This window comes from Nansenia antarctica (genome assembly GCF_963989245.1).
Source record: "Nansenia antarctica genome assembly, chromosome: 17".
In the NCBI taxonomy this organism is placed as follows: Eukaryota; Metazoa; Chordata; class Actinopteri; order Argentiniformes; family Microstomatidae; genus Nansenia; species Nansenia antarctica.
The window spans coordinates 9,756,031-9,769,454 of record NC_137687.1 but is presented as its reverse complement, the minus strand read 5'-3'; the positions used below and the strand labels follow the sequence as shown (position 1 = coordinate 9,769,454).

Below are 13,424 nucleotides of genomic sequence, written 5' to 3'. Positions count from 1 at the left end.
ACTCCACACACTCCATCTTCTCCTTTCACTATTAGGTCCCCACTGTCCCCACCTTCCCCCTCCTCTTCTCCTTCTCTCACTGTCCCTGTCCCTATATCTCCAGACACTTTCACACACACACACACACACACACACGTCTCTCTCCCCTTTTAGATAACAGCAAATGGTCACAATTAGTTTGAAATGGAGCTTAGCTCAACATTGCTCAAAAATAATAAATCACATAGAACAGCCTGTATGTGGCACACACACACACAAATATGTGCATGGCCCTGGTGATGGACTTACACCCCCCCTCACCTCCCTCACCCGAGAAGAACCCCCTAACCCCTTACCCCTCACCCCCCACACTTCCTTTCCCTAGAGCACTGAACTCCTCACGTCCAGCCCCTAACCCTAACCTTAACCCCTAGCCTAGCCCTCGTCTAGGGGATGGAATGTTTGTGTTTGTATGTTTTTGTTTTGTCTGCTGCTTTGTGTTGTTGTTGTTGTTATGTCTGTTCTTTTTGTGTCCTCCTGTGTTTGATAGACCGCTTTGATCTTATTATCCACATATGCACCTGTATCCCGTCAGTACTGTACCTTCAAAATCTTCCAGCATAGAATGTGTTTTCTTTTGTTGTTTCTATGTAGGTTTTTTTTCCATCGGTCAGTCTCTGATCTGTCCAGTTTCATTGTTGAGTGTTTTTGTTATCATATCATAAAGGAATAGTATGACACATGATTTGCTATTAATTTATTAAGTCAGTGATATATGGATCCTGAGTGTCAGCAACCCTAAAAATAACTAAGCTAACTCAGCTGGAAGTGTCTTAGCAGTAAGTGAACACCATTGGTTTTTCAATGCTGTTTGTGAATCTGTAGGAGAGTCAATCAATACCTTTTTTGTTGTTGCTTATGCTCAGCTAGGAGGATCCATACATCGCTTTCAATTCGTTATCTGGGGTGCAACAACCCCCGTAAAACACCGGTTTATGATGTATTTTTTTTTCATTTTTGTTTGGCTGATTTACATCTCTGTCTTGAAGCAATGTGGGTTTGTGTTGTTTTGTTTTGAGACCGCACATCATTTCCCCATCAGTCCAGATGTGCTTTTGTAACATTTATAACATGAACTACGACATGAAATATACCTTTATAATTAACTCCTCACAGCCAGATCCCTGCCCCACAGCCCCCATCACAAATATTAAAGACACACAGTGAAACAGCTATATTATGACCCAGAACTTAGATAGACACCAATACACACACAAACACACACACACACACACAGACACACACACACGCTGATCTGTGGGCCAGTCCTCTCTCTCGGCACGTGGGAACCCCGCCATAGAGCTGGATCACTGGACTGGGAGGTAAAACATCACTCATCCTCATCATAACGGCTATACCCGCCATCATCAGAGTCATCTGTCAGCCTATCAGCAGAGAGAGAAGCCTGTAAGCAGGATTAGGACCACGCCCACTATGACCCCCCAAGGGTTGCCCACTATCCCCCTTGTTATTTTCTTTCCATTAATACCGTCTACCTGCGGTTACCCCCCCACCCCGCCCCCGCCTCTCAGGTGGGTGGGACAGCTCAGGTGTTTTTCCGTCCGCCGCTCAGAAACTGCTGCAATAATTTCCTCCCAGAGGCGTGGTCTGATGGCATGGCCTCAGGGTGTGATTGGTTGAGACTGGTGGTGAGTGAGTCCTCTCCTGTCCAATCCCCTGTCTGTCTGTCTGTCCCCCCCCCCACTTCCCTTGTCCCGCCCACCCCCCGCAGCCTACATCCACTCCAACCAGATCATGGGCTGGGGAGAGAAGGCCATTGAGATCCGCTCCGTGGAGACGGGACACCTCGACGGAGTTTTCATGCACAAGCGAGCTCAGCGACTGAAGTTCCTGTCAGAACGGAATGACAAGGTGTGTTGAGCACACACAAACACTCGCTCACACACACACACACACACACACGCACACATTAAAGACGCAGTCATTTCTTGGGCATGACAGGGCTAGTTTGACTCGGTTACTCCTAGCACGACGACTGCCAATGGCAGTCAATGGCCGCTGGCCTGAGCTAGATTACTTTTCCTGCTATGTATTGGTAAAAAAAAAGGTATTGATTGTAAATTTAAATGTATTTGAGCCAATAGAATGACGACAACATTTGAGGTCACACAGGAGGAAACACTAGAAGGGATGAAGGATGACACCGCAGCAGACAGAAAGCTGTCAAAGCACAGACAGTGTTGTCAACCCAGACAGGAAGCGAAGCGGGCTAACTGTCCTCTCTTCCTGTGATGTTTTGTGTTCAGGTGTTCTTTGCCTCTGTGCGTTCCGGCGGCAGTAGCCAAGTCTTCTTCATGACCCTCAACCGAAGCTCTATGATGAACTGGTAACCCTCTCCTTCACCATGCACCCTCCGCTTCATTCTGTTGAACCTCACTGACCGGAGGAGAGGATGGAAGGATGAAGAGAGATAACAGAGAACAGGCAGATCAGTTGAAACAGAGATGGGGAAACGCCAAAGGAGAAAACATCTCTCAGCCAGCGGTCAACACCAACAAGATGCCTCCAGTAACAGCCTAGAGAGGAACATCTCTCTGGCTTTCATTCTAATGAGACTCTCTCTCTCTCTCTCTCTCTGTGCTCTGTTTAAGGTCCTCCTGGCTAGTGTTTTTATTTTTTTTTTGAGGTGGTCATTGTACAGGACATAGTGGCGTAGTCGCCCTGGCGATGGTGGGGGGGTTGTAAATTACTGGCTGCAGCAGCACTGGAAAAGATAAAGGTCTTATCACACCCACAATTAGAAAAAAAAGTATAAAGGTATATCCTGGCATAGATAACACCTGTGTTCTAATTCACATGCACACAGTGAATGTCATGTCAGTTCTATTTCTCCTAGTTCAACTCGATCTGGGACAGAGCCTGCTTCCCACACAGGCACTCTGAGACTGTGACAGAGGAACAGAGGAGAAAAGAGGAGAGAGGGGGTAAGGCGGCCTTTGAGTTGGGCGACCTTATTTTCCTCTTTTGTGTAAAGCTGTTCATTCCTCTGTACATCACAGATTTCCTCCTCGACATAGGGACATAGGGAAAGACTGAGTGAAGAGACAGAAACGGACGTTTCGGTTGGCTAACAGTCAGAGCTTCCATCTTCCATCGCCGTTCCTCACTCAGCTTAATTCATCTGCTTCTGTACATTTGCACGGTGACGGGTATAACACCTGTCATCACTTATCATCTATGAAGTGTAAATTAAGGCAATACACACTCAGTGGGTGCTGACTGGATTAGAATGAATCCAGGAAATGTGACGGCGATGGTGGTTATCTTTCTAAACGTGAGTGTCAGTAACTTTGGTTGCAGGGTTGGTTACTCAAACTATCTTTAGTGCGGGAAAGTGGAACGACCACATTAGGAATCTCGACCGTTTCCGTTGCGTCGAGTTTAATCTAGGATATTGTGTCCGACTCTGTACTATAAGAGCTCTCAAGATAGTTGTTGAAAGTAGAGGAGAGTCTGTAAGTGTTTACTGGTCCAATGTTGAAAAGCTACTGATGTAGCGCTGTAAATGAGGGAGGCTAACTGCCCTAACCATATCTGTGTCAAGAGATCTGAAAGGGCGGGATTGGTGTTAATACAATGGCTCTGTGTCACCGCCTAACAATTCAATAGGTCAAATAGATTTTCTAGCCATTTTGCTCTAACCTATCCAGCCCTTTTAGATCTGTGAACACCGCAAGAGTAGAGCGTAGGGTCTAGGGGGCCATGCACCATGCTGTCTCTAGGGGGGAAAATGATAAGTATTGCATTACGATGATATCTTACTGATCATTTAGAGAAAACTAAATTGATGTTAATGACATAAGGCTTCGTTGTCTTTCTACTGAATAGAAGAAATGGTTTTAAGAGTTCCTAAATGAAAAAAAAAAAAGGTTTTATTGTGGTATATAATTTGTATTTGTATTTCAACTTTTTTGTAAGTATCAGACTGTGAACACGTGTGACTTGTCTTCCCTGCAAACAGGACAGGATTTTCCTCCTGTCACTGTTACGGCTGGCTGTCTGTGTCTGTGTGCGCGCGTGCGTGTGTGTGCGTGCGTGTGCGTGTGTGTCTGCGCGCTTTCACCTTGTCTGAACCACTGGGATCAATAAAAAAAACAGCCTCAGACAGGGATCACACACTCTGTAGATGATGTTTCCAACCTAAATGTTCCTTCCTTGTACAGAAACACTCTGTACAGCGTTCTCCTCACTCTCCCTGTCTGGACGTCCGCCCTGTCAAACACACAGCACTATTTCACACCGTTGGCAATGTCATTTTAGCCCGAACGCCAATTCAAGCCCTACACCTGATTGGTTAACACATAAATCATTCAGAGGGGGGGGTCCATCCCTCCATCCCCCATCACTGCAGCTGAACAAAAGCTGTGAGACTTCAAGGGCAGTGCTGCATAAACAAGCCAAAGTGATAGGTCAATCTGAAAAGGGTTCACCCAATCAGCATAAAGTCAACCCCCTCAATGACTGACTTGATGTGCTGACAACTTCAAAGAATTGTACCCAGACTCAGCGAAACGCCAGAGTCTGGATGACGCCAGGCTAAACGTCATTACCATTAAAACGCCCCCCCCCCCCCCTAAATCCCCATGTTCAACTCCTTCAACACCGACCTACATGCAAACAGACTCAGAGTGTTTATAAAAATATCCCACCAGTCTGACCCTGCTTTCACCTCATCAAGAGTGCTGTTGTCATGGAAACACAGTGCGATTGCTCTGCCGAAGGTGCATAAACAGCAATTCATTTTGGGGGGGGTTTATTCTTATTCTTATTCTTATTTTACTACACAAAAGCCAATATCAATACTTTGTCTAATCTGGAGTCACAGGTGTCTCTCTGTCTCCTACGATTTCATGGGTTCAGCTGTGTACAGTACTTTTCTGCTATGTATTTTTAGAATTATCCTGGTCCCATCTGTATAATGTGCATCAGCCCAAAAAAATCCTATATAACCATTGTTGTCATGCCAAGTCAGACTTTATGGCTTGATGACAGTCAGTCATAGGAGTTGGCTAAAGCACACACACAGGTGGAACCAAGCTGTGCTAGAATGCTCAAGGTGCTTCAACTTCCCAACGCTTTGTATGTGAGCAGTTCTTCTCTTGCTGTGGGAACTCTGGTTCTGAGGTTGTCTTCTGTCTGCATGTAGAGGTCTGGGGAGAGGCAGGGCTGCAGGAGACTATGAGGTGCTAGGACTTTATTCGACCTCCCGGTATATGTGCACAACGCGACATATTTATATGTTAAAATTAGTCAGTTAGAATGTGATTAATAAACCGTTGAAAACGAGGAAAAACAATATTAGGATGGTAGCTATACACTGGGCCCTCGCCTCTCGCAGAGAGTTTTAGCAATAAAAAAATGCTACTTATTTAATTTCTGGTCTTTTGAATCTTGGTAGAGAAACAGGTGGGCAAAGAGGTAGCAGTCTGGTGCCGATATGAGCATGGATGGATGTGTTTATAAATAAGTGGTTAAATGTGACTCCAGGTGCATCATCATCATGTTTTTTCGGACTTTTTTCCTTGTAAGCCCACTCTCACTTATGTTTGAAATGACCACATGCATTTACATATGTTCTGTTTTTCTAAATAAAAATGACAAGTTAAACAGCTATATGTAAGCTATATGTGTCCTCTCATTCTCTCTCGCTCTCCCGCCCCCCCCCCCCCCCTCTCTCTCTTTCACACACACACACACACACACACACACACACACACACACACACACACACAGTCATCATTTTTACTGAATCCTGTAAAGCCTTTAACCTTTCAACCTTTAATGTGTAGGCTTATGATTCATCTTTTCAATGAAAGTTAAACACTTACCTAATCCTTGACCTTGACACTGCTGAACCAGAGGAGAGGTTTTATTATTAAAAAAGAGTAAATAAATACTCTCTTTTGACATGAAACCATCACCCTGGGCCTGGCTCAGCATGGCTCATCATCACGCTCTGCGCACCAACCGGAACACCCATATAAAAGTCACCTCCCCCTCTACGGATGCCGCAGTCAAATTGGTCGCGCGTGCGCAGTCCCGTTCCTCTTTTTCTTGGAAGGTAAGTGTTACATGGCGCGTGTTTCTCCCTCACTGTGGGCAAAAATAGAGCCCAGTTAAATAGTTTCATGTCAGTTTACATTTTACTTATCTGGTTTTCTTTGAGTGGGTTCGGAGTGGTGGAAAGTCAAGGCTTAGATAATCGAAAATAACTTGTTTGGTACGTGTGAGTGTAACACAGGATAGCAGGGTGTTGGTTGCATGTTTGGGTGAATCCTCCACGCCACGCCGAGGCATGAGGCCTTTCCACGGTCTCTGCCGTCTTGCCTTAGCTCGCTAGCTTAGCATAGGTTAGCCCCACTGCGGTCTCTGCCGTCTGCCTTAGCGCGCTAGCTTAGCATAGGTTAGCCCCACTGCGGTCTGTTTTCACTCCCGCTGCCTCCCGTTATGTCGATGCCGCTTAGCTCAAGTAGCTCAAGCTTAGCTAACCCTAACGTTGACACAAACTTGTCTTTCTTTGTGATAATGAAACGCATGGATGTTGTCTATTGAATGGGATGTACCGTTAGCAGGCGGCGCCTTCTGGACATGGAAAATAAACCGTTTCCGTTGACTTAAGCTTTTCGTTAAGCTTTTTCGTTCGTAACGTGAGTTGGCCAGATGCCTAGCAACACACGGTTAGCTTAACAAGCTAGCTGGCTGGGGACTGTTTGTAGTAGTTTAATTCTTGAATTAATGAATTAATGTTCGGTTAGAAAATCATCTGACCCCACCTGACTTAAACTGAACTTAACGTTCTAACGTTCGATGATCAGCCGTTATGTTATAGCAGTTATTTTAGTGCGCGAGCCTGCTAGCCTCTTATCCCCACGCTTACAGCGCACCATTCAAACTGTCTCTGCTGCGGCTTAGCGTAGTTACATTGGTGCTAAGTTAACGTTTTGCGTGTGTGGGGGGTGCATTGTAGCTTGCTAAGTTGTTAAGTATCTTGACATGTGATTTGTGATGTTCTAAATATTTCCACTTCTACCGCCCGTGGAAAGAAAGCCAAGCTTTCCCCCCCCCCCTGCCAACTTCTTTGAAATAGAAGCGTGCGGGCCTGCCTGCCTTTACCTAGCTAGCTTATTGTTAGCTTTGCATGCTAATGTTGTTGAATTCCTCACTGAATGGAAAGTCTCTTAAGTCAAAGTGATCGTGTGGCTCTAGGATGCCATAGCTTTTGCTAGCTTTATAGCTTTGCTAAGTGTGGGGGTCCGGCTGTTTATTTAGCCTGGTTCGGGGCCTCGCCGTTATCCACCGGAGCCATGATGCGGCATGTTTCCGCCTCCAGGAGAGGAGCGCACGGGCCAAACCGGGACACGTGGATACTAGGGCGTTGGATCTGTAATCAGCCTGCTCTGACGTAGACCTCGCGACGGGAGCTGTGCAATTTAATTTGTTTTGCCGAATCACTCATGCAGCCGATGCAAGCTCGTTCGTTCACCTTGTCATATGCATATCTCCGTATGTCTGCAAAAGTGTTACGTTGCATGGCCATCACACTGCCCCTATGCTTAAGTTTTTACTTGAAGTTAAGTTCTTTAGATCTGTTCTGTCTATTCTAAGCCCAAGCTTGATTGAGAAATTGTAGGAAGGACATCTGAGTTAGGTAGTGCGTTTTTCCCACCCACCTCTTCCGTCACCTGGTGTTTCAAGCATCCTTCTCTGTCTTGATGTGATGTCTTAATCTGACTTCTGACTTCCTCTCTGTCCACCTGCGCAGTGCCCCAGACCCATCGCACCATGGCAGACCCCGAACTTGACTTCACATCCGGCGAGTCCGGTGCCTCCACCACCATCCCCATGCAGTGCTCTGCTCTGCGCAAGAATGGGTTTGTGGTGTTGAAGGGACGCCCCTGCAAGATCGTGGAAATGTCCACATCCAAGACCGGAAAGCACGGACACGCAAAGGTTGGTTTGGTTTTTCAAGTCGGCCCATGTGTACTGGGAGTGGCAGTCTGGGTATTAAGATGTTGAATGCAGTTTGGATGTCTTTTTTATTATTATTATTATTTATTATGTGGCCTGGGGTGGTCCGGTGGTCTAGCACCGCGGTCTACAGTGCACACACATGCCCATGTTGGCATGGGTTTGAATCTGGCCCATGCCCTGCTGACATGCCCTCTATCTCCCTCCCTCCTTCTCCTTATTTTCCTGTCTGTCTTCACTATATCTGTCTAATGAGTGGGACTGCCCCACTCAGAGGAATTAACTTTAAATAAACAGATGGGAAATGTCTATGAAAGAGCCTCACTGAGGCTGAGTTATCTCATTCAGATTTGTCTAGCAGTGTAATTTGTGAAAAATAATCCCTCTCCCTCTCTGAAAAATGAGTGGGATTGCTTATGAGTTGTCCACATAGTAAGTTTCCTTCTGCCTGTCTGCAGGTTAACATGGTCGGTATTGACATCTTCACCAACAAGAAGTATGAGGACATGTGCCCCTCCACCCACAACATGGACGTACCCCACATCAAGAGGAGTGACTTCCAGGTCAGTGTGACATCACTTCCTGTCATTGCATGACACACTTTTTCCCTCTTAACACCTGTCATGGTGCGTTCAGGTGCTCCTTGTGAACTTTAAGGCTTACCACCACCACCACCAACATTGTGTGTGGAGCTACCTTCCAATCAATTAAAAATAATAATCTTCTGATAGGGAAACTAACAACATTACTAAAAAACAACCACTTGGTGGGTTCGTTGTTAAAGGCTCCCCTAGTGACTCGCTCAAGCGTGTTTGCTGACTCGCTCTCCCCCAGTGTGTTAGTGAGTTGTGATAACGGCTCCACGCACACACACACACACTCACCCAGTGCGTACTGTGCCACCTGTGAGGGGCCTCTAGCATTCATAGACATGTCGTCACCCCCGACCCCCTCACCCCCACCCCCCGGTGTCCTGGCTTCACTCCCAACATACATGGTCACACTGCCCCATTCCAATTGGCTCGTTCAACCTCTTATCACTTACTTTAATGGCTACTCATCTTGCCATGAGTAATATACCACGAGTGCCTCCCATATTGCATTAATTAATAAGGCCGCTTAGTGTAAAAAACTGTACAGATTTACACCTGTGAATGCCATGCTCTGGGGAAAGAGCTGGTCCCTCGTAGGCTTTTACTGTGCAACGTTTAAGAGGAGGATGTCATCCCGCGCCCCATGGGAAGCATGTTTATATAGGATGTGTTACATTTCCCCTCTGTGCCCGAACGGCCCCGATGGAAAACTGAGAGGGACAGAGTATAGAGGACAGGAGTATAGATGAGAGGACAGGACTATAGCTGAGGCTTCAGTTTGGATCGGCCATAGGTCTGCCGTGTCCTTATCCTGCCCCATGTCACAATGCAGCGATGTAGCTGTGATTAGAGCTGTTGTACTGGTCACAATGGTTTGTTTATCTTACCGGGGCTATATTTCCCCCCTCCCACCAAAAACACACCTCCCCCCTGCTTTTGTTTCTCTGCATTGTCAGCACAAAACCCCTCCATTGGTCTACAGTAAGATGTCATCGTCCCCCACACCCCCCCCCCCATCCTGTGTTGTGACACTGTGTGGGCACCGAAAGCGTGGTGATGTACCACAGAGGGGAGCTGTCACTATCTATATGTTCTACCCTCCTGTGTCTGTTCGCCTCGTTGAGTGGGTGTGGCTTAAACGGGGTGTCCTGGGAAGTCGCCTGGCATCCCATACCCTTTTTTTTTTAATATATATATATATATATATATAACCCTAAATAAATTGAGACGGGTTCTTGTGATTAAGCCTAATGATGGTGTTTCTTAAACAATTGTCTTTGTACCATAAAGCCAGAAAATGTTGTTTCTAATACATTAAATGTATTCCTGAAGCAGCTTTTTAGAATGTTTTCCAAATGCATTTGCCCTGATTTAATTAATGCTAAAAATAAGCTCTGAATGGTATATTCAATCTAAATTGACTTATGTAATCTTTTCTCAAGAATTTGCTTGACTGTTGTTAATTTTGACTGTTTTGGAAGACAAGCTGGATGAACTGCCCATGTTTGCTCGGCTAATGATGTTCAATGTGGGCGACTTGGTGTCAAAGGAACGTTACCAACTTATTATACATAAGGACAAGTGAACACAGTGCCTCTCCATGCTTCCTACAACTTATAGGGCTTACACGCCGGCAGTTCCGAACGCCGGTTCGCGTTCACGTGCCGAAACCTCTGAACGTTGGCGCTGTCTGGCGAACGATACACTGGTATGAACGCGGGCTCGTTCGCCAGACAGCGCCAACGTTCTGAGGTTTCGGCACGCGAACGCGAACCGGCGTTCGGAACTGCCGGTGTGAAAGCCTATTAGTGACCCGATAGCACCTCCCTCCCTCCTCTCAGCTGCCTCTCCCTCCATGTGATCTCCCCCAGAGACTCTACATTGTTGATATTCTGCACTTGTTTTAAAATATTATTTGTGCACATCCAAATATCTGATTCAGATCAGGGGGTTCAGGTACTAGCCCATGACCCTGCAGAATGGAACTCTCTACAGTTGTAGTTTTGCCTGACTATGCAAACTGACTCATGGACACTACTACTACTACTACTACTACTACTAATCAGAAGTGATGACCACTGCTTGTGTCTTGTCTACTACCAAGCTCTCCAAACAGTTGTGTGCGTCATGTGTGTTTTACCTCTTGTTTAAGTGTTTTTCTTCACCTTTGCCCACCAGCTGTTGAATATCTCAGATGGCTTCATGTCCATGTTGGCAGACAACGGCGACGTGAGAGAGGACCTGCGTGTTCCAGAAGGAGACCTCGGAAAAGAAATCGAGGCGAAATTCGCAGCTGGAGAGGAATTCCTGGTGAGTGTCTTTGTTTTGATCAATGGTTTTTGATGAATGACTGAACTGATTAACTCGGTGCAGGATTCAAGTGTTCGGAGCAATGTGGTCGTGTTTTAAGCCCTGTTTGTGTAGACCATGGAGGTAACCAAACATCTATTGGTCACAGTTATATTCTATAGAGATTATATTACAGGGTTCCCATGGGTCCTTGAAATCGTTGAAAGTTTGTGAATTTGAGAAAAAGAAATCAAGGTCTTAAATGTTTTTGAAAATAGACATGGTTCATTGAATGTGCTTGAATTCCCCTCTCTCTCAAAACAAAATAGATATATTAAAAAAATGTTTTTGTGTCAACTAGTTCTGTCTCAAACTATGCCATGTTGGGTCCTTGAATCTGAGGGAAGTGAGTCTTGAAAGTTGTGTGAAAGGTGCTTGAATTTGATGTTTCAGAAGGTGTGGGGAACCCTGATATTAGCAGTGCTACCAAAAAACCCAACCAGGTGCCTTTACTAACTAACCCCCTGCTATGCGAGGAACTGTTAACCAATCATGCCCCCCCCCCGTCTGCCCCCAGGTTTCTGTGCTGGCCGCCATGGGGGAGGAGTGCGCCACAGCTATCAAGGGCATGACCACGAAATAGGAAGTTCTGAATGGCTGCACAGGCGACAAGCTCCACCCACAACAACCAGTCTCTTGCATTGTTATTGGTTCTGTCACCAAAGCGACGGCCTTCACAGACAACCTCAATCATTCTGTTGTGATTATTCTTTTTGGTTTTCTCTTTTTTTGGTTTCTCTCTCTCTCTCTCTCACTCTCTCTCTCTCTCCGATGCTGTGTCGGACTGTCCCGCTGTGGCTCGTAGCCGAGCGGCGTTGTTCTGCCGGATCACTGAGGTTTCGTTTTAGTAATAATCAACTTTATAAAAAAAAAAAAATATGGAAACTTTTTTTTCTTTTTTTTAACTTCTTCCTCCATTCCTCTTTTTATTTTTCGCCTTCGAGATGTCGGTCTTGCCACTTACATTCCTGAATGTTTAAAATAATAATGATGATGGGATCCAGCTTTTTGTATGATTATTTTTTTATATTCCTTAGATTGAATACTAGAGCAGGTCTGATGCTTTTAGGGGGAGGGAGGGGTGAGGGTTGTGTTCGAGGTGTAAGAGTGTGTGTGGGGGGGGAGCGGGGGAGTGGCCCCTTTTACTAATGCTGAACTCTCTGTTTGGTTTAGATTTAATTGTCCCCCTCTGGCTGCCATATTGCTTCCCAACATGATCTCTGCTCTGGCTCTCCAGGTGGATCGGACGCAAATTCCGCTGCCTTCTCCCAAAATGCAGGAATGCCAGTGGCTAGCACTTATGAGCACTCTTGAGGTCTGTCCCCATCCCTAGCATTTAAAAAAAATATTCTACTATCAAAGAAAACAATGACACTTAACAAAAGAAGATGAAAACAAAGGGAGAAAAAAACAAACTTCAGTGATTTCTCCTCTCAATGCTGGTCTCTGTCTGTATAAAGAAGTCTTGAGGGATGTGTGAGGGCCATGTGCGCTTCACCCCTGTTACCGTGGCAACCAGGCCCTGCCCCCAGCCGTTCCTGGTCATCCCATAATAAGAAAGTGTCGGAGGAGTGAGTGTAGCGGCGTTGCAAGCTTAAATTTGTTCACTCGAGGCCTTTGTCACCTGACTGGAGTTGGCAAAAAAAAATAAAGTTCAAACAAACAAAGTACTAGTTTGTGGTGTTTTCTGTTGATTGTGTGAATGTTATGTTGTGTAGCGCCCCATAATTTGTTAAAACAATGTTTTCGTAGCATATATATTGTTAGCCTCATAGCATAATTGCCATTGTTGTGGAATAATCTGGTTTCTTCTCAATTGATATTGATCAAATTAGCTTGAAGCCTTTTTTTAATGGAGTTAAATGAGATCAGTCTAGACGTTGCAAAATCCAGTGTCATCCCTTTTTCTGAGCACAGCCCTATATATACACACAAGTCGGCTCTTGGCCAAATTGAGATGTGCCTAACACTGCTGATTCACTGTGCATTATTGCCTATGATGCCATCAGCCTATCAGAATGCTTGTTACATTCCAAAATCACTATCTGCCCAAGTCATCTCTTTGACAGGCATTTTTGACACCACATACAAAGATGGCTTGGCTGACCACAAGTGAAGCTTGACTTAGCCAATTATGCTATGAGGCTAACAATATATACTGTATATATATATATATATATATAGCCATGACATCTGCAGGGATTATTATATATTATAAGTAATGGCTCCCCATCAATGTTTCCATTTGGGAATCGGTGCATCAAATGGCTCCTATAGGCTACGGCTGAATGAAGTCTTTCCACGTCCTCCTTCTCTCCTCCTCGCCTGCTTCTCAAAATGAACTATAGGTGGACCCTCAGACTGAGGATGTGATGAGTCATGGAAAGACTAGACATTTGGCCACTGTCCTAGTTCTCCACCCTATTCTACGATGTTTTTGCGGAAGGGGACGGT

At 45.5% G+C, this 13,424-nt stretch overlaps 1 protein-coding gene and 1 pseudogene across 4 annotated transcripts in view; both read left to right on the top strand.

Moving 5' to 3' along the window:
- Window positions 1–2,398, top strand: part of LOC308172375 (traf2 and NCK-interacting protein kinase-like) — a 32,802-nt pseudogene extending 30,404 nt beyond the window's left edge. The window contains exons 22-23 of the transcript in view: window positions 1,772–1,911; window positions 2,307–2,398. The product of the transcript in view is annotated as a traf2 and NCK-interacting protein kinase-like (transcript). The remainder of the gene's footprint in view (window positions 1–1,771; window positions 1,912–2,306) is intronic.
- Window positions 2,399–6,086: 3,688 nt separating this feature from the next.
- eif5a (eukaryotic translation initiation factor 5A) lies at window positions 6,087–12,631 on the top strand. Of its 3 annotated transcripts, none has more exons than XM_080547466.1 (5): window positions 6,087–6,121; window positions 7,823–8,010; window positions 8,487–8,591; window positions 10,800–10,931; window positions 11,488–12,631. In XM_080547466.1, exons 2-5 carry the CDS (start codon window positions 7,843–7,845, stop codon window positions 11,551–11,553), a joined length of 471 nt encoding a protein of 156 aa, XP_080403592.1. In that variant the 5' UTR covers window positions 6,087–6,121; window positions 7,823–7,842; the 3' UTR covers window positions 11,554–12,631. The 3 variants fall into 3 exon arrangements, with proteins under 3 accessions (XP_080403592.1, XP_080403594.1, XP_080403593.1); XM_080547468.1 differs by having other exon boundaries at window positions 6,110–6,125; XM_080547467.1 differs by lacking the exon at window positions 6,087–6,121 and adding an exon at window positions 6,164–6,280.
- Window positions 12,632–13,424: the final 793 nt, after the last annotated feature.

Excerpts from the sequence above, each read along its gene's own strand:
- eif5a (XM_080547468.1), top strand. Across the intron at positions 8,011-8,486 it reads GAAAGCACGGACACGCAAAG|GTTAACATGGTCGGTATTGA; the intron begins GTTGGTTTGGTT and ends GCCTGTCTGCAG. Across the intron at positions 10,932-11,487 it reads CAGCTGGAGAGGAATTCCTG|GTTTCTGTGCTGGCCGCCAT; the intron begins GTGAGTGTCTTT and ends GTCTGCCCCCAG.